Source organism: Dermochelys coriacea, chromosome 2, assembly GCF_009764565.3.
Source record: "Dermochelys coriacea isolate rDerCor1 chromosome 2, rDerCor1.pri.v4, whole genome shotgun sequence".
Lineage (NCBI taxonomy): Eukaryota > Metazoa > Chordata > Testudines > Dermochelyidae > Dermochelys > Dermochelys coriacea.
The window spans coordinates 235007677-235029402 of NC_050069.1; the positions used below are offsets into that span (position 1 = coordinate 235007677).

Here is a 21726-nt window from a genome sequence, read left to right on the forward strand (position 1 = left end):
CCGCTGGCTCCTGCCAGCCAGGGTCCCAGCTGCTGGCCCTGCTCAGCCCACTGCCGGTCTGGGGTGCCGGCCCTGCCCACATAGAGTGGGTAGCTACCTTCTCCCTGGTTCTCTTCCTCTCTCTCTCTCTGCACTGAGCTGAGGGTTGGGAGTGCACTGAGCACACGGCTGGGGGTGAAGGAGCAGGCTGGGAGTTGGGGTGTAGGGTCTGGCCAGGAGATAGAATGAGGGAGGGGACTCAGGGTTGGGGCAGGAGGTTTGGGTGTGGAATGCTTACCTGGGCAGCTCCCATTTGGTATGAGGGGTGCAGGTAGGAATGAGGGAGAGGGTGCAGGAGTTCCCATTTGGTGCTTAGGGTGGGGTTGAGAATGTGGGGGTGCAAGAGTCAGGGCATGGGGTGTGGGGCGGCTGGGTATGTGTGAGGAGGGTGCAGGAGTCAGGGCATGGGGTATGGGGTGGCTGGGTATGTGTAGGGGTGCTGGAGTCAAGGCTGGGGTCGTGGGGGGGGTGTCAGGGTCAGGGCAGAGGGCTGAGGGTGTGGGCTAGGGTCATGGGGGTGCCCCCAGCCCCCTGCCCAGAGCGGGTCATGGCAGGGGGCTGGAGGGGATAGGTCCTGATTCCATCCTCATTCCGCAATGCCCCTTTCCCTCGTCTCTGCCTCCTCCCCAGAGCAGCAAGCTCACTGAGGCTCCGCTTCTCCCCCTCCCTCGCAAGGGCCATCAGCTGATTGGAGGCAGGGAGGGATAGGAAGAGGGGCAGGACCCCAGCACGGCGGGGGAGGGGGAACTTGCCTGCCCTGCAGCAGCAGCCAGCAGGACCAAGCTTCTTCACCCTTCCCCCGTGGGGGGCAGAGAAGAGCAGGCAGGGGCGGGCAGGATTTTTAATGGCTCGCTGCTGCCTGCCGGGGTTCCGGCCTGGGTTCAGCAGTGGGCTGAGCGGGGCCAGCGGGTGGGACCCAGCAGGCAGCAGCATACCATTAAAAATCTGCTCACGTGCCATAGGTTGCCGACCCCGATCTAATCTAACTTCTTGCATGACAAGGTTCTAGAATTTCACCCAGTAATTCCTACATCAATCCCTTAACTTCTGATTTGAAAAACTGGTATTTATATAGCATGTACCAAGACAGTATCCAAAGGGTAGTTGTTACAAATGTAAGTTCATACATTCAAACACAAAAAGTTGGTGATGACCTCAAATTTACTCCATCCCTTTTAAAAAACAAACTAAAGAACTACTCTTCTTGCTGTAACACTAGTTTCTCAGGGCCAACAATGGCAATGATTCCTACTTGTTTCATAGGCTAATGTCAGTCTCTTAATAGCTATATAGTACATAAAAACAAGTCACTTTACATTAATGAATTCAGCACTGTTTATGATTAACACAAGTAACTAATGCCTTTTTCTTAAGTCAAGAAGTACCAAGAATAGTACCAGCCACAGCTGTAGCTAGTCCAAGCTCGTGCTAACCAACCCTTAATTTTCTATCATCATTTGTTAATGACATGGCCTGGCACACTGGGGTAAAAAGAAAAACAAGGTTACTGATTGACTAGAAAGTAAAAGAAACTAGTCTCTCTCTCTGCTAGCAATAGAGGATTATTTGCCGTGCAGTGCTTTACAAATATGAAGCAAGGCACAGTTCCCTCCTCAGAAGAGTTTACACTCTAAGGTAGTCTTTCATTGCATTTTGTTTTTGTTAGAACACTAGACCAGGAAAGAGAGAGATTATTGAGTGAGAAGGGGGTTGACTTAGACATATTTCAAACATAAGGATAGCATGACAGACAGATGATTGGCACATTCACGATGGCCCTATCCCTTGCATAAAAGTGGCAGTAAAGCACTACTATAATTTGGTAGCGTTCTATACCCACTTCCTACTAGTGGGAGAGACTATGGCCTTGTCTAAACACAAAGTTATACCATTGAAATCAAATTCTGTTTTTAAAATATAGCTTTAAACTGGCATAAATCCACATGGACACACTTAAAACACATTAAATCTATCTGATATTGGCATAGCTTACCTTGCTTCCTAAACAAATCTAGTTAAAGCAGTACAACATTGTGATCAGACAAAAATCTACACAAGATCCACATAGGGTTGCCAGGCATCTGGTTTTCAACTGGAACGCCCAGTTGAAAAGGATCCCCGACAGCTCCGGTTTCTGGTTAGCTGCAGCAGCTGGCTCCGCAGAGCTCCCAGAAGCAGCCGGCATGACCCTCCGGCTCCTAGGTGCAAGTGTGGCCAGTAGGGCTCCGCACATATAGTCAAGCATATATTCATGAAGAACATAACCTGAGTTGCACTTCAACAGTTCTCAATCCACAAGTGGTAGAAACTCTGGGGTTATGCAAATATACAAACACACACACACACACACACACACACCACAGAACTAGGAATCTTGTACAAGTTATAGTAGGATAGTAATATACAAGATCACATGCAAAAGTTTCACTAACCATACTGACCATATACTTGTTTCTAGGTCAGCTGCCCTGCAAGAAACCAAATAAGAAAGTATTCATGGGGAAAAAAAAAATCTTATTTTTTTTATTGCAAATCCATCAATTCATGGAATACAAATTAAAGCAGATTTTAAAGGTAAATCTGAACTGGAAAAAAAAATCTGAAAAAAAAAGTGTAGGTTTATATTGATGTCCTCCTACTCAGAAGTTTTAAGTCCACCAGAAGAATTTTAGGATTACAGTGTGTGTCAGTTATTCTGCTTGCAGTGTGAAGTTCAATGCAGCTTTGTTTCATGTATTAATATATTATCTAAATCCAGGAAATTGAATAAGACTTCAGTATGAACAAAATAACCAGGAAGCCTTAACATGCGATACTTTGTGCAGTCATAAAGGAACATCTTAGTAAACATTAGTTATTTCCCATTTTCTAATGCTTGGATGTCCTATGCCCCAGAGATTAGATTAGTAGCTCCACTGGATGCTGTCATAGCACACAAAAGTAAAAACATCAAAAGCAGTTTAAGTGTTTGTTAGATGTCCATCTCTGAGCACATATAGTAATACCCTTATTTCACTTAAGCCTCACATTCTTTCCATTAGCCTCAAATGGAACAAGTGGCAGTTTTGAACTCATTACTATATTAAAGAGCATACTATTCGGACCAAAAGGTCACCTTTCATAACTTTGCAATTTATCCATCCCCTTCAGCTAAAAGCTTTGGAGCAGAAAATTAAAATTATAATCCATTCTTCTACATATCTTAACAAGGTATGTAGTAAATTGAAGTGGTAATATCACTCCCGGATAGAATGGATTTTAGTATCCACATAGAAACAGAAAGGGAAATGGAGTTAACACAGCAGCAGGAACATAAGCACATAAGCACCAAAACATACCAATAGTCCATTAAACCAGGTATCCAGTCATTGTTAGACACAGTACTTTAGACAAAAGGTGTGAAGCTCCCATAGTGCCCCAAACTGCAGAGTTCTACATCAAAGGTAAGCTTGTCAACACAGCTGATCATATTCCCTGAAGCACAAGAACTAATAACCTTTAATTTTATCCTAGATAATTTCAGAGGCTAATCTCACTCATAAGTATTACTACTACAACACTTCCACAGTGTTTTTCATCATTTCCATTTTACAAATAAAGAAATGGAGACAGAGGTTAAGTAGTAGAACTGGGACTAAAACACAAACTCACAGTCCTGCCTTAACCCATTGGAACATAATTTGGTCCAATCTTTGTGAGTCTTGCTAGTCTATATGCTTCCATTTCCTGTAGCTAGTGGAAAACATTCTAATCTTAGTTTCATCACCATATACAGTATCACTCTTCTGCTGTACTTGTTCAATAAACATCCAAAACAAGGACATGTCTATTGATGAGCAATACAATGGAAACGACAATCAAATCCAGAAATTGCACATACAATGGGGTTTCTCATTTCACTTTGAAGATGAAGAACATGTGCAAATGTAGAAGCAAAACAAGAACTTAGTGCCCTCAAATTATACCAATTAAGCTCATCTTAAACATATTTTTAGACTATACTTTTAGCATAATTTTCAAGAATAATGTAAGCTTTGATCTTCCAGTATTTAAGATACATTAATTAAAAGTAAATTAATTTTCTCAATCCTCCACATTGTATAAAAGAGCTACTTTTTTGTTGTCCACATACAGGTGGGTGACTGTTCTTAATCCCAAATAGTTCAGAGCCTTCCCAGTCTATCTATACCTCAGGTAAAGTGAATGAATTTCATATTAGTCAGGTCATAAACATACACAAGTTGCTTTCATTCCAGTATATAAATCACTGTTCTATCCTGTGTATTATTCCTTAAAGTCCAAATTGCAATGGCCTTTCTAAAGCACAGTGGATTCCCATTTGAACAACAATGGTTCTTATGAACATTGCTCTTGGTGAATACCAGATGAATTTAAGTGTAGCATCCTGTAGGTTACCACCATACTTCCTTGGTTTTTGTTGTAAACATTTCCCTACAAATTTTTCCCTAACAAGTTTTAAGTCTGAGTCATTCTTGGCACTTAATTTTGTTGTTCTTCATGGCATTCAAGCATCTTATTAGATGGCTTCATTTTGCAGTCAGAAGTAAACTACTTTAAAAAACACCACAAAGAAGAGATTTGTTTCATATCTTTCTGTGACCCCACACATGGACAAGAGACTATACACAAAGTATAGTCAAATACAAAATGTATTTAATCTATTAAAATCAATTAAAAATTGATCAGTACATGCTGCCAAAGTTCTAAAGAAAGTCAAACCAGTCAACTGATGAAGTCACTGACTACGCACCTTGAACCAGCAGAGATAGTATTTTGTTCATTTCAGTATATGAACTGAATTAGTTGAAATGACTAATCTCATTTAGTTGAAATGACAGTCATTCATTTTGAATGAACTAAATTTCATTTAGTTGAAATGACTAGTTCATACAAAGTTAAGAAAGTTCATACAAAGTTCACCTGGGAGCTGAAAAAGCTGGAAAGCTTGTTTTACTCTCCAATCAATGAATAAAAATACATGAGGAAGAGTCCACTTGTTCAAAAACCTTGAAGGACACAGCTGTGAGAGGTTGGATTCCCCCGTCTGGGATGCCACCTGATCTACTGGGGTTTCACTGACCCTGCCTGCTCCACTAGCCTGTGCTCCCTCTCCCTGTTTTGCTGAATCAAGTTCTCCAGCCTCTGGCAGCACACACACACACACAGGTAGGGATGCACCAGCTGTAGAATCACAGAGTCTGCAAACAGCTCTCTATGGGAAGACTCAGTTAGAAAAGTGCCAAGCTCTCAAGTGCAGCTCTCCTCTGGGAGGTACACAACAAAATAATACTGTCTTGCACAGCAGAGAAATCTATACAACATAAACTCATGAATTCGCCCCCTCCTTCAATGTGGAGGAAGAAATGCACAACTTCTTCCCCCCATCCCCCGGTATAAATTGCACAAACTAGGTTTTATAATAAACAAAAACAAGTTTATTAACTATAAGAGGCAGATTTTAAGTGTTTATAAGGGATAGCAAACAGAACAAAGCAGATTACTAAGCAAATAAAACAAAACATGCATACTAAGCTTAAGATCTTAAAGAGACTGATTTTGAGTAATTTCTCACCCTAAATTTTACTTTTGGGCCAGTTGCAGAAATTCTTGGAGATTAGCTACCCTGCTTGCAGCTTAAATCTTCAGACACCATTTTCACAGACCAGATCCCTTTTCCAGCCTGGGTGCAACTCTTCCCCCTTTACCTTTGTCCTTGTTCCTTAGGTGTTTCCAGCCGTCCTCCTGGGTGGGGATTCAGTGAAGAGGGAACCCAGATCAACTTACTCCCCAGCTTTAAATAAGACTTACATAAGGAGTGAATCTTTTGTTTCCCAGTCTTGACCTCCCCCTCCTTTTAGTGCCAAATTATTAGAAGTCCAAGATGGTGTTTAGTACCAGGAGACATGACCACCTGACCTCGTTGTGTCACAGCAACGACCCAGGGCGCCTCTCAGGAAGGAGAGGGGAGTTTAGTATCTTTAAAGTCTTATTGTTTCTTCCTAATGGCCCATCAGAGCTGATGGCCTGTTGTCTCGTTTTCCAAGTACACACCCAGTTCTAATTGTTACAAAGTCAATATTCCTAACTTTAGATACAGAAATGATACATGCATACAAATTGGATAATCATATTCATTAAATTATAACCTTTTCAATGATACCTTGAAAGACCCATCTTGCATAAGATATATCTCCATTATGCCATATCCATATCATAAGCATATTTCCATAAAGAATATGGGTTGTAATGTCACAACAGTGACCAGAAAAGAGAGGTTACTTGCCTGTACGCTAACTGACTGCATATGGACTGTAACTCGAAAAACAGCTATTGTAGAGTATGGACCGTAACAAGGATCTTCCAAATCTTGCATCATCCCTGGTTGCGTAGTGCTTTGTGAATGTGTGTACAGACAACCACGTTACTGCTTTGCAAATATCGTAAACTGACAGGTCCACTAGGGAGGCCATGGAGTACACTTGTACTCTGCCAGGTGACTGCCTGCCCATTAGCCGGTAAAAATGTCCTGATGCACTGGGCAATCTAGTTCGATGTCTTCTATGTAGACATAGGCCTCTGCTTTTATTCACTCAGTTTAAGACAAACAGCATGGAAGACTTCTGGAAATATTTTGTTCTGTCCAAGTAGAACAAATATGGCTCTGGACACATCTCGTGCGTGCAGCCTATGTTCCTCTCTTCTTGCATGAGGCCTGAGGAACAATATAGTTAAGTGGATGATATTATTGTGGAATTATGACACCATCTTAGGGAAAAAACTGGGATGCAGTCTTATGGATACTTTGACCCTATGAATGGCCATATAAGGTGGCTCTGCCATCAGAGCCTCCAGCTCCCAAACTCTTCTGGTGGACATGAATGCCAAGAAAAAGGACTCTTTCATGGAGAGGGAGAGGTATGGGAACATGAATGTTTCCTTTGAGCCAACGGCTATCAGTTGTGAGAGGATCAAGTTAAAGGTGCCATGCTGAAGCTGGATCCCTGACTGGCAGGTACTTCTTCCTTTTAGAGCAGTAGATGGACCTAGTGAAGTCCTTCCTGCTTCTAAAAAAAACCTGCTGGACATCTCACAAACAGACCCCCTCCACAAATGTCAAGCAGTGAGCATCTATGCTCACAAGTAGAGGGAGCTCAGGCTTGGATGCAAAAACAAAGTCCCTGTTCTGAAGTAGGAGGTCAAGAATCAAAAGTAGAATGATTAGCAGTGCTATAAAGAGGTGGTGATGATCCCTTAACCACATTTGCCTCAGCCAGGCTAAGGCTCCGAGGATTTCTCTGGCTTTCTAACATCTGATCTTCTGGAGAGCCCTGAGAAGCAGAGAAGCGGGAGGAACACACACCTGGCTACAAAAGGAGAAATGTGTCAGAAAGCCCGAACTATGGCTCACTCCCTACCCCCCGAACATAAGGGGCAATGCTTGCTGTTCTCCATTGTCACAAAAAGGTCCATATGTGGGACCTTCCCCAACCCCTCGCCTCCATCATTGCATGTCTTGGAGGACTTGTTGATGCACAGGCCACTTGTGATTGTCAGCTCAAGACGACCGTCTTCACATTGCCCCCTCCCCATAACAGAGTAACACTATATCCTTTGGCAAAGTGCCAAAGCCAGACTGCCTTCTGGCACAAGGCCTGCAACCAGCTTGTTTAGGTAGAAAATTACGGCTATATTGTCTAACATTACCAAGATTGTTCAGCTACAAATGACCAAGAGAAAGGACACACATGCCCTACATATGGGCCTTAATTCTAGAACATTGATGTATAAGATTCTGTCATGGAAAACAAGCCCTGCACCGCAAGATCATCCATGTCAACCCCCATCTGAACATTGAGGTGTCTGGGATTGGGATTTTTGAGAGAAAACTGAGGAGGTATGGGAGCCCCTTGTGAATGTTGCAACTGAAAGAGTGCCGGGGGGGCCACACCACTTTACTTAGATGTTGTATTGAAAATAATCATGCCTGAAGTAGATGGAAGCAGGACCTCACACACAGGATAAACATACATTCTACCATAAGACCCCAACAGCCTGAAATAGAATCTCTCTCATGTCAGGGGATGGGACTATACAGCTGTCAACCCTCCAGGATGGTTTGGAGTCTCCAGCAATTAAAGCTTAATCTTTAATTAAACTGTCATCTAATTAAACCTCCAGGAATATGTCCAACCAGAGTTGGCAACCCTAGACTGTGGGCAGGAGCAAAAACTGCAGAGTCTGAAACCTCTTAGTAGGTAGGTAGTGACCATTTCTGCACTGAGCAAGAACTCTGGTGTTAATGTGGATTTCTTCTTCCTCCTCCTCACCAGCAGGCCCAGACGAATGAACAGCTGAATAATGGATATGATGCTAGTCCCAGACCTGAGATTCTGTGACCCCTAGCCAGCCACTCATCCAAGAACTGGATGCTTATCTGAACCAAGCAAAAAGAAAAGGAGTACTTGTGGCACCTTAGAGATTAACATTTATTTGAGCATAAGCTTTCGTGAGCTACAGCTCACTTCATCGGATGCATTTGGTGGAAAATACAGAGGGGAGATTGATATACACACACAGAGAACATGAAACAATGGGTTTTATCATACACACTGCAAGGAAAGTGATCACTTAAGATGAGCCATCACCAGGAGCGGGGGGGGGGGAAGTGATCACTCTCTTTACAGTGTGTATGATAAAACCCATTGTTTCATGTTTTCTGTGTGTGTACATAAATCTCCCCACTGTATTTTCCACCAAATGCATCCGATGAAGTGAGCTGTAGCTCACGAAAGCTTATGCTCAAATAAATTTGTTAGTCTCTAAGGTGCCACAAGTACTCCTTTTCTTTTTGCGAATACAGACTAATACGGCTGCTACTCTGAACCAAGCAGCCACCACAGCAAGGCAGAAAGAAAAGGAGGACTTGTGGCACCTTAGAGACTAAAATTTATTTGAGCATAAGCTTTCGTGAGCTACAGCTCACTTCATTGGATGCATTCAGTGGAAAATACAGTGTGGACATTTATATAGAGAGAGAACATGAAACAATGGGTGATCAGGTAAGGTGAGCTATTACCAGCAGGAGAGCGGGGGGGAGGGGGGAACCTTTTGTATTGATAATCAAGGTTGGCCATTTCCAGGAATTGACAAGAACGTGTGAGGAACCACTGGGGGGGGGGAATAAACATGAGGAAATAGTTTTACTTTCTGTAATGACCCATCCACGCCCAGTCTTTATTCAAGCCTAATTAAGTCCAATTCAGCAGTCTCTCATTGGAGTCTGTTTTTGAAGTTTTTTTTTTGTTGAAGAATTGCTACTTTTACGTCTGTAATCGAGTGACCAGAGAGATTGAAGTGTTCTCCGACTGGTTTTTGAATGTTATAATTCTTGACGTCTGATTTGTGTCCATTTATTCCTTTATGTAGAGACTGTCCAGTTTGACCAGTGTACATGGCAGAGGGGCACTGCTGGCATATATCACATTGGTAGATGTGCAGGTGAACGAGCCTCTGATAGTGTGGCTGATGTGATTAGGCCCTATGATGCTGTCCCCTGAATAGATGTGGACACAGCTGGCAACAGGCTTTGTTGCAAGGATAGGTTCCTGGGTTAGTGGTTCTGTTGTGTGGTTGCTGGTGAGTATTTGCTTCAGGTTGGGGGGCTGTCTGTAAGCAAGGACTGGCCTGTCTCCCAAGATCTGAGAGAGTGAGGGGTCATCCTTCAGGATAGGTTGTAGATCCTTAATGATGCGTTGGAGAGGTTTTAGTTGGGGGCTGAAGGTGATGGCTAGTGGCGTTCTGTTATTATCTTTGTTGGGCCTGTCCTGTAGTAGGTGACTTCTGGGTACTCTTCTGACTCTGTCAATCTGTTTCTTCACTTCAGCAGGTGGGTATTGTAGTTGTAAGAACGCTTGATAGAGATCTCGTAGGTGTTTGTCTCTGTCTGAGGGGTTGGAGCAAATGTGGTGGTATCGTAGAGCTTGGCTGTAGACAATGGATCGTGTGGTGTGGTGTGGATGAAAGCTGGAGGCATGTAGGTAGGCATAGTGGTCAGTATGTTTCCGGTATAGGGTGGTGTTTATGTGACCATCGCTTATTAGCACCGTAGTATCCAGGAAGTGGATCTCTTGTATGGACTGGTCCAGGCTGAGGTTGATGGTGGGATGGAAATTGTTGAAATCCTGGTGGAATTCCTCAAGGGCTTCTTTTCCATGGGTCCAGATGATGAAGAAGTCATCAATGTAGCGCAAATAGAGTAGGGGCATTAGGGGACAAGAGCTGAGGAAGTGTTGTTCTAAGTCAGCCATAAAAATGTTGGCATACTGTGGGGCCACGCGGGTGTGTATATAAATCTCCCCACTGTATTTTCCACTGAATGCATCCGATGAAGTGAGCTGTAGCTCACGAAAGCTTATGCTCAAATAAATTTGTTAGTCTCTAAGGTGCCACAAGTCCTCCATTTCTTTTTGCAGATACAGACTAACACGGCTGCTACTCTGAAACACAACAAGGTAGTTTCATAAATCCAAGAAAACTAAAGGACAATCAGAGCAGCACAGCAGTTTAACACAATTTGTAAATCCACTGTAGAAAATTTGCTATTGGCAATGAATGCTGCTCAAGTACCTCCATGAACCAATCTATTTGAATTTTAGTAACTAACTGCACCACTCTGAGCCACTGTCCAACATGGCCTCAGAGACCACAAGAATTTCTGATGTTTATGGGACATTGCAAGCAGGGTTTCATGAAGGGTATACCATACTGCCAGAAAGGCATTTTTTTTTTCGCATGTTATTGGTAACTCTTCTCAATTCAGAAGTGAATGCAACAGGTTTGCTTCCAAGCAGCTGATTCAACACTGGAGCTGTTCCAGTCTATCAACTCAATGATCTATGAACAAAAAGGATTTACATAACATATCATAACAGCTCCACAAGGGCATGTTCTGGTCTACCAAGTAGTTAAAGTCTACTTTCAAAATTAATACACGTGCCAGGGAGCAGAATGGTTGTTCCTTTCCATCCAGTTCCAACCATCACCAATTTATTTATATTGTTTGTCTATAAGTTGAACATATTATTTTACAAAGCACTGGAGATGCTTGCCATTATGCCCCTCTGCATTTGTAAGATCCTTCCTTTTGGGTAAGGGTGCACATGTGAGGGCTGTGGAGACAGACAATATTTAAAGAGGGAGGAAGTAGAAAACTATATATTATATGGCCTAGTAAAGATTGGGGCCAAATTATGGCTGCATAGGCAATCTTAATTCTGTCATTTCCTAACCTGAGTGCTTGACTTTGTAACCTTCATATTCTTTTAAAGTAGTTACATTGTATGCAATTTCCCACATTTTTTTTAAAAATCAAACAAAAAAGATTCAAGCACATGGAATCATACTACCCCACACATGGGTCACTGGCAGAGCTGGAATCTTTAGACCACATAACAAATTTATCACTTGAGCAGAGTAACTGGTAGAAGTATTAGGTACCAGCCACCTGAAAGGGGGAGATATTTTGCCAGTGGATGTCAACTATTTACTAAATAGTAGAGGAATTTTAATACTTGGAATCTGGGTTCAATTCCAAGTTCTGGAGAGGAGTATTCTCAGTAGTTAGGCCAAAAAGTTTGCTCGCCCCTGGTCTGAGGGCCACATCGGGTTTCTGAAATTGTATGGAAGGCTGGCTAGGGTAGGCTGTGCCTCCCCAAACAGCCAGGCATGGCCCAGCCCCCACCCCCATCCCCATCCGACCCCCCGGCTTCTCGCCTCAACAGCCCCCCCCCCAGGGATCCCCCGCCACATCCAACCCCCCCTCCTTCCTGACTGCCCCCTCCCGGACCCCCTGCCCCATCCAACCCCCCCCTTCCTCACCACCCCATCCAACCCCCCCTCCTTCCTGACCGCCCTCTCCCAGACCCCCCCACCCCTAACTGCCCCTGCCGCCCCATCCAACCCCCCTCTCCTTGACTGTCCCCCGTGACCCCTGCCCTCATTCAAGCCCCCTGTTCCCCGCCCTCTGACCACCCCGACCCCTATCCACCTCCCAAACTCCCCTGCCCTCTATTCAACCCAGCCCCCTTACCATGCTGCCTGGAGCACCAGTGGCTGGCTGTGTGGCTGCACCAGGACAGGCTGCCGCGTCGCGAAGCACAGAGCACTGGGTCAGGCCAGACTCTGCAGCTGCGCTGCCCCAGGAGCTCACAGCCCCGCCAACCAGAACATTGTGCGGGCGTCGCAGTGAGCTGAGGCTGCAGGGGAGTGGGGAACAGCAGGGGAGAGGCCGGGGCTAGCCTCCAGGGCCAGGAGCTCAGGGGCCGGGCAGGACGGTCCTACAGGCCAGATGTGGCCCACAGGCCGTAGTTTGCCCACCTGTAAATTAAACCCTCTGCCCCTCCCATTCATTTTGCTCCTGGTTCACATCTGTCTCATCACCATCACACACTCCAGCATTCCTGTCAGAATGCTTCCTTCTCCATGATGCCCAGGCAGCAACAGTGGGGAACACAGAGCAAAGAAGACTGTCTCCCCACTCTTAGTTTCAGTACCCATTACTACAGCTGCCTTCAGCTTATGGGAGGAGCAATTGCAGGGAAAGTACTGCTCATCTCCAGGATAGGACATGCTCGGTTGCTCTGTGGGGAAGGCACACAAACAATACAGTCAGAATATAGGCGCTGTGTCAGGATGGTGAATGCTGCGTGCAGAGGCACACTTCAGAGACTTCAGCTGCCAGCCTCCAACAAACTTCTAATGATCATGTGCATAGCAAAAGGCACATTTTACACCTGATACCAAGGCAAATCCCTTAAATTTAGAGTCCCTGTTGAAAGACATGGAGGTGCTAGAGTTTCTCAATTAAATAGCTATACTTCCCCGCCCCCACACTTCCCGACGAACTGCTCAAAAAAATTCAGCCTGAGGCAGACACTTGGCATGGAAAAATTCAACCTATACAGCCTATAAGATTGGCAAAGCTATAAGCAAGTGAAAACAGGATCTGAGAGAGAAAAGCATTAAACAGCCTTAACTCACGCAGCATTACCAGTTTCACCTACAATAAACTTAAGGTTATGACTTGTCCATTTAAGGAAATGGAGTATCAACCTCAATTTTTAATCTTGTAATAGAAAAAAAAAATCAGATAGATTTTTAGTTATTAGTTTTAGCAGATTACTATGGTTTGTTCAGAAAGCCTTTAGGAGTCAGTCTATATTTCCAGTTTTGTTAGTTTCAAAAAATTTTTACTCCTGGGGGCATTCTACACCAAAAAATTAAAAATTCTGCAAAATTCTGCATATTTTATATGTAAAAATAACACTATATAATCATGCCAGCTTCAATTATTTTGGTAATTTATTTCAAAATACCTGTCAGCAACTATGTCTGTAACTATACAAACAACAAAAAATTCTCCTTAGGAGCAGAGTTAAATAAACCCCTATGACAACCCAGTTCCTGTTTCTCTGCCCCCTCCCTTCCAGAGCCCTGCCAGGGGAACAGACAACTGCATCTCCTAACCCCCAGAGCCCAGCTGCAGGGCCCCCCCAGCCTAGACACTTGCACCCCCTACCCCAAAGCCTAGCTGTGAGCACCCCCTAGCCCAGACACCAAAACACCCTACCCTCCCAGAGCCCATAGATCCAGAGGAAGAAACAGCCTAATGCTGGGTCCCAGGCTTGTACGGAGTTTCCTGCATGCAGCCTCCTTCCTTCAGGGCATGCTGGGAACCCTCCAACTCCCTCCCCAGCAGTGTCTTCTATTTGCGAGATGGGCTCTGCTGGATCCAGTGGCCCCTAATGGCGGCCAGCAGCTCTGTAGCCCATTTCTGCAGTGGAAAAGGAAATTCTGCACAGAACATTAATTCTGCACAAATTCTGCATTATGCATTGACACAGAATTCCCCCAGGAGTAAGTCAAAATCCTATATTAGCATTTTTAAGTACATACAATACAAACAACTTATGGAAGAATCTTAGTCAGAGACAAGCCCCTAATCATACAGAGATTGCATGCAATATAAATGGACACCACCCAGAGTTCAGGTAACATCTGATGCACCTGCAAAAAAGTTAAGCTTTTTTCCAAAAACTTCCTGTTTTTCACAAGAGTTAGCTTACTACAGATGTGTCAATAGCTTGAAAGGCTAGTGCATAAGTATTATCACTCCCACATCCCAAATAAAACTACCAAGATCCTGTCAAGGTTCTGTTTGAACTTTCAGAAAGAATTTTGCTATACATAAGTAGGCTCCAGTTCAGGAGTTTCAACACTGAAATGAAGTTTCCTTAATGAGGAGTCAGTCCATCTTACTTAGGCACATAAACTTATTTAGTGATGTCAAAACCAGTCATAAAAATAAGACCAAAGAGGTTAATGCAATAATGATCACAACCAGAGAAGACAATTTCTTCATGAATAGAATACAATTATCAGTGTAGTACTGAGGCTTATATAACAAAATGACAGCATCAATACACATCCTTTCAGCAACAGTGCACTGACAGTGATGCGACTTATTAGGGGATTGAATGCAAGGTTGAAGCAATGACAAGACCAGGTCACTGAAAACTAAACCCTATCTCAAGCCTTAATATAATATAGTATACAACTAAATGATGCCATTGTTGCCAACACTATAGCTATATATAGTTAACGCATGAAACATTCTGGTTGATTTAAGAGAATTTTAAATAAAGATTTTTCAAGTTATTTTCAGTTAGGACACAAAATCCAAGTTCTACATCCTTACCTGAAAAAGTCTTGCATGTAACTAGCTGTGATATTTATTTTAACAGATGTTTAAAATAAATATTCCTTCACTTTTTCTAATTTGTTGCAATCATGTTGCTACATTAGTCACCAACTTTTATTTTTAAATACGGAAAGACTTCAAAAGGCAACATTACCTCATTTCTTAGATTACTCCTGAAGTCCATGCAGTTGTCAGCAGATTTTAAATGTCATATAGTATGATTTGATTGTAATTTCACTGACTTATTTCTGACAAATAAGGTCTCTAGTAGAAAATAGCAATATGCATTGTTGTATGATACACAGTATAAAATGCTCACATCAAAAATATCTAATGTTCGGATAAACTAACTTGGTTATGAATACAAGTGATACAAAACAAAAATGTCCATGTCTCTAGAAAGTTGATCTAATCCAGTATACGTACATCTCACCCAATCAGCGTGACTCGGGCTCGATCTTGTTGAGAACCTTTAACAGCAACTATGTTGTTGAGATACACAGAGAAGTCTTTTCATCCATGAGACGAGGAATGCATCTCCTATGAATTAGGGATCAAGACCCCCCCGTAGCAATACCCAATGCATTTTTACATTGGCTGGTGAGACAAACAGATCAACCTTCAGGACCAACCCCAAGATAAGAATATCTTGTGAAGGACTCTGGAGTTCAGTTCCCATTTGTAAATTAGGGGAAAAAATTGTCTTCTGAAGTCGCCTGCCATGATGTTCTTAATGCGTGTGTGGTAAGAAGCTGAGATGACTATGTGGTTAGCTATGCACCAACTCCAGAGTTTTATTGCTTTGGCACAGAGAAATGATGAATGTGTGCCTCCCTGACAGTTAATATAATACTTGCATGCCACCATCTTTACTGTCTTCTATTTGGTTAGCAGTATAAAGTGTAAATAAGGATTTTGGACAGTTCTCAATTCCAAAGGATTGATTTGGAGAAGCTGCTCTTATAGTGAGCATTTTCCCTGCATCTTGGGAGGTCCCAGATATAAAAGTAGAACATCTGATGTTATCACTACAGTAGAGGGAAACTGCAAAAATGGAACACTTGTGAAAGTTTGGTCGTGTCCTTTGACCGGAGATTGAAGAACTCCTTGGGGAACAGACAACCTGCTAGACTGCATTCGCTTGGTTTGTAAACCGTTCAAAGCCATCTCTGTAGACCCTGGAAAGTGCAAACTGGCATGCTGCACTACAAAGATGCAAGCTGATGTGCCCTAGCAGTTGAAGACAATCTCTTACTGTTACTTGAGGACTGCCCTGAATCTTTGAGATGAGATTCTCTGGTGAGAAAAATCTGCTGGATGGTACACTTTGCCTGTTACAGCATCCAGGGAAGCTCCTATGAAATCTAGCTGCTGTACTGGAGTCAAAACGGACTTTGAGGTTGATTTGAAGTCCCAGGCTGTGAAAAGAACACAATCTTTACTGACATTAACACTTTCTGATTCAGTCTGTCCCTGATCAACCAATCATCTATGAATGGGAAAACAATTATACCCAATGTGTGTGAGCAGCAACTACTGGCAGAATCTTTGAAAATACCCTCAGTGCTGAAGATAGGCTGAAAGGGAGCACACTGTATTAGCAGTGCTTGTTTATTAGAAAACGAAGAAATCTCGTGTGAAGGGTAAATAGTGACATGAAAGCGGGTCTTGTAGGTCAAGAGTTGCAAACCAACTTCTAATGAAAGAATCATTGCTGCAAGGTTTACCATTCTGAATTTCTGTTGCTTTACATATTTGTTTAGAGACCTGAGGTCTAAAATTGGCCTTTTGGGGAATCAGTAAATACTCTGAATAGAATCCCTTTCCCATGCTGCATAGGAAATGGTTGTATTGCTCCTTAACATAGAAGAGAGATCACCTCTTGCTCTAGCAATTGATTGTGAGAGGGTCCTGAAGAGGGACAAGGAGGGGGAACATATAGGAGGAATAGATTTGAAATGGATAGTGTTACCAGATGTTATGGCTTCCAAAACTCATTTGTCCAATGTTATATGCTCCCATGAATCCTGAAAATGGGAGAAGTGGCATCCAAAAGGAAGGAGGAGGGTAAGATGTTGCACCTGTAAGACCTTGTTGGTTGGATAGTTGAGACTCTCAACCAGAGGTTTCTAAACTGTGGTACGTATACCCCTGGGGGGACACAAGACATCCCTGGGGCGTATGAGAGAGAAATTGTGTAATGGTGGATTTTATTAATTATATTTTCATAATACGCTACTCAGATGAAGCTTTAAAATTAGGTGGACATTTGTTATATAAAATACAGTAGTTAATTTACTTCAAGATGTACCAATGAGAGAGAGATACACAGAGACATGGACATACAGAGCCCTCACCTCCAATCACTGTACAGCGTGGGTTCAGTTGCTTAGGAAACATCCAGTCTAACTGAGCTCATAACTTGTGGGGAGGAGGGGGCTATTTGGTTGTATACGTCGCACTATAACTATATCTGTACAGAACAGTGAAATATGGACAGATGGCTAAAGACAGGTAGCATTAAGAAGAACACACAAAGTATCAGTAATGAGAAGGGATGGGGTACACAGGAAGCTGGTAGATCTGGAAGACGGTATGCAATAAGAAAAGTTTGGGAACCTCTGCTCTAGACCAAGCCATCAAAACTAGGATAGGTAGGGGAACCCCACACTGAAATTTGAGAGTCTAATGAGTCCTCTTCCGCATTGTCTAAGAGGGGAAGATAGCTGTTCGGCTTACAGATTAGATGAGGGCAAGTGTGGTGCTCTAGGTGACAGAGGGATCAGTGTCCGAGAAAGTCTTGACACTGAGAAACCCTCAGCCCTAGTTAACAGAGGATACTCCAGCTCAGAAGATATCAGATCCTTAGGGTATCTAAACTCTTGAAATACTGATAGTATCAAAGATTGGGCTGAGTGGAAACATGTGGAGGATAGCTTTGGTACTGATGCAGCTGGTACTGTGCACTTGGTATGGGATTCCCTCAGTACTGTAGGTAGGTGAGCAGTCTTTGGTACCATTGATATTCTTGTTATCAGTACCAAGTGTTATTCAGCGATGGGCTTGGTCTGTACAGCCCTGTCTCTGCCACTCTGCATACAGGTATCCAAACTCAGTACCGAATGCGTCTTAGGCCTGGTCTACGCTGGGGGGGGGAAATCCATCTAAGATATACAACTTCAGCTACAAGAATAGCATAGCTGAAGCCAACGTATCTTAGATCGACTTAGAATCACTTACTTTGCATCCTCACAGTGCGGGATCGACGGCCGCCGCTCTCCCATCGACTCCGATTCCGCCTCTCACCGTGGAGGAATTCCGGAATTGATGGCAGAGCAATCAGGGATCGATTTATTGCATCTACGCTAGACACGATAAATCGATCCCCAATAGAGCGATCACTACCCGCCGATCCGGAGGGTAGTGTAGACATGATCTTAGATAACTGACTCTTCACCTCTGTGGTACCAGCCTCACTCAGAGCCTGGGAACCTGGTCCCCTTGAAACCTGAGGTTCCATAGCCTTCTTACGAAACTGTGACCGAGAGCTTCTTGGAGGTTTACTCCTTACCTCCTTCTGCTTAGAGGCAGATGTAGATAAGGACTTTGGTACCGTAGATCAGTAGCTCTCAACTTTTCCAGACTACCTTACCCTTTTCAGGAGTCTGATTTCACCGCACTAAGAAACTATTTGCTTACAAAATCAGACATAAAAATACAAAAGCGTCACAGCACACTATTATTGAAAAATTGGCTTACTGTCTCATTTTTACCATATAATTATAAAATACATCAATTGGAATATAAATATTGTACTTTAAATTTAGTGTATAGTATATAGAGCAGTATAAACAGGTCACTGTCTATATGAAATTTTGCCAGTGCTGACTTTGCTAGTGTTTTTTATGTAGCCTGTTATAAAAGCAGGCAAATATCTAGACGAGTTGATGTACCCCCTGGAAGACGTACGCATACCCCTGGTTGAGAACCACTTCTGTAGATGTACTTGGTGCTGCAGTACTGCCTACCTCTCTAACAGTCTCAAGTGACCGATGTGTCAACGTGGACAGGATTCTAGGAAGTGCAGATCTTGCACTTACAGGGGATATGCATATTACCAAGAAAGCAGAAGTGCTTGGAGTGTTCATCACCTATCGGAATAATCTCCTGAAAGAGAGGCATCTCTTGAATCCTGAGAGTCCTGGCATTCCCGAACAAAAACAAATAAAATTTAAGCCTAGAAGGGGAAATCTCCCAACTACATAAATATCTCTATGAACAAAAAGGTGTTTTTTTAAGAAAAGGAAAACCAAAAGGAAAATTATTCCAATAATTACAGTACTATAAGGTAGAGAAAAAGCTAAATATTAGAGAACAGGCACACAGCAGACTCCATCTTGGGCCAAAGGCAGCTGAGAAAAAACTGAGGGCAGTTTGCCTGTTCAGCCTCATATATCCTAGGCAAGGGGCATGAAGACGTGTGGGCTACATGCATGGTCTGAACGGGCACTGCTACAAAAAAAAAAAATCTCCAATCAAAGACACAGGGAACAAGCACAACAGAAGTGGAACACCCACAGGGCGCTACTTGAAGAACAAAGACTTTGCTCCCAAGTGCAGTGCTCAGTGAATGCAGCAAGCCATGTGGTACCTTTTAAGATTTCACAGATCAAGACACTTCAAAAACATGCCCGAAAAGCCCTCCATAAAGCTGGTATACTATGTCAGCATGTCATCTAGTACTGAGACAATCCCACAAAAATACAAAGTCTAATTCATTTAAAACAATATCAGAGATTACTCCCCCATTGAACCTGTCACTAGATACCTTAAACGACCTCGGAAACTTGCAGACAGATGAACTCCTTGCTCCCTCACCTTAGGTGTGCTGCCCCAATGGAGCTGTAGAAAAAACAGAAATAGAGCACCTCGTATTGTTTGTGCTTGTTGCCCATAAAAAGTGCTGTAACCATGTTCTATCTTTAAAAACATATGTTTCAACATGAGCCCCTATACCAGAAACTCAGAATTAGATATCTTTCTTCAGTCCCATGGTCAACATGGTGGTGCATAGACAGACACATATCCAAGGTATAAAAATTGTTGGTAGCAACATCTGTAGTTAATATTGCCCAACACTTTCTACTGTAGGCAATTTATCTAAGTTTCTTATAAAACTTTACCAAATTTTAACTATTTGTACTAAAGTTTTCCCATGCTTGGTCTCTAAAAGAAAAAAATAAATTCAGCTGAGGGTAGGAAGTGTTTGCAGAAAAAACAATTCAGAAGGTTCTTCTGATAATGAGGTGTGGTTGGGTGTGCTGTCTAACCCTTATTGCATTCTCATCCAGAAGAATAGATAGAAACTAATTCCCAATTCCTAACATTTCTCTGCTGTCTAATAAGTAGTTTTGTAAGCCACTGGCAAAACATTGCACTCCCCTCTACTGGTTGGTCTATGTATAGGATAACAGCCTACTACTGTGACCATTTACTCCATTCAAGAAGTAGAGGTTTGTGGTATAGATCTAGAAGTTCTGGTTTCTAATCTTATTGATGACCCATGCAATGGATCTATATTGTTTCACATGATGTAATTTGTTTTCTCAGTTTTCCTTTTTAAAGGGGAACTAGGAAATAACTTTCTTCTGTATTTTTTGTATGTAAAGGTTGAAAAACAAGCACTCAAAAGTTAGGAAATACCAGAATGAATGTTGCTTGTGCAACACTAATTCAGCCCCCTTATGCAAGTGATTTGTGATGCACTCTTTAATTACATGACCACACACAATTTGTTCTACAGGACCCCAACTTCACTCAGTGCATCTGGACAGTGAATGAGGCAGAGAGTAACAAGAACAGAAAAGACATTCCAGTGCCAGAAGTAGAGCCCCACGTGGATACAAAATATGTATCTACATCCAATCCGTGAGCAGCAAACATGGCCTGCAGATATAAAGCAGATATTCACAGATTTGCAGGGCTCTAGTCACAAGAGACTAGGACCCAAGGGAGCCGTGTTCTATTCTTGGCTCTGCCACAGACTTTTTAAGTGGCTAAGACTGCCAATGCATTTGCAAAAAGGGAGACAAGTTAAGGTTTCATGGACAACGTTGCTTCTTCATTTCTTAACTTTTGACTAATAGAGACTTTACAGGTCTTAGCATTCGAGATATTAAATACAAAGGATAGCTAAACTCAATAAGAGACATTTCCATGGTATTAAACAGAGATCTTCACTGATATTTTTGTAGGATGTTAGGTCAAATAAGTGGGTTTTGTATTTTAGCCCTTGCTCATAAAAGCAGTGATTTGAATATTATGCCTTAGTAGAAATGCTACCTATATAGTCTTACTAGCCTCAGCTGAACTTTCAGCCCAGAGTCCACCTATCATAACTGAAAAAGGATGTTTTGTGCAATATATTTCCCTGTATAGAGGCTCTAGGCATGTGCATAAACATTAAATACCAGTTAATACACAAGTGTTGTAAAACAATTACACAAAAACACACCTGACAAACCCAAGTAAGGAAGTGAAAAGTTAAGGTGCCAAGGAGTACTTGCCCTCTACTCCTTCAACCACAAGCACACACCTTACCACTACCACAGCTACTGTACACCAGACTAAGCACAACAAGTTTAAATCTGTTCCTCTTTCACACACACCACTTTAGCAAATTATTCACTCCTCACTCTCACACCACGAGTAGTTGTAGACGTTTGATGTAGTATTTGGCTGTGTTGGGATAGGGTAGTTTGGTAAAGGCTTTTGTGCAAAAAGTCTGTCATGGAGAGTAACCCTAGGGGGCAGAGTCTTTTACAGTTATAATTCAAGGCATATCTTACTGAAGAACGTTTACACATTTCAGCCTCAGAATAGAAATATTGTCCAACAGCTAATAAATA

General features: G+C 42.7%; 1 protein-coding gene across 3 annotated transcripts in view; it reads right to left on the bottom strand.

The window, feature by feature from the left end:
* Positions 1-21726, bottom strand: part of PIP4K2A (phosphatidylinositol-5-phosphate 4-kinase type 2 alpha) — a 179365-nt gene that overhangs the window by 144709 nt on the left and 12930 nt on the right. The window contains exon 2 of one of the 3 annotated variants that reach the window (XM_038391962.2): positions 19697-19720. The exons of 1 other annotated variant lie outside the window; for it this stretch is intronic. In XM_038391962.2, coding sequence (XP_038247890.1) covers positions 19697-19720 — 24 coding nt within the window. Of the gene's footprint in view, positions 1-19646; positions 19721-21726 lie in introns of all 3 variants that reach the window. One more of the 3 variants, XM_038391965.2, reaches the window with a different exon arrangement.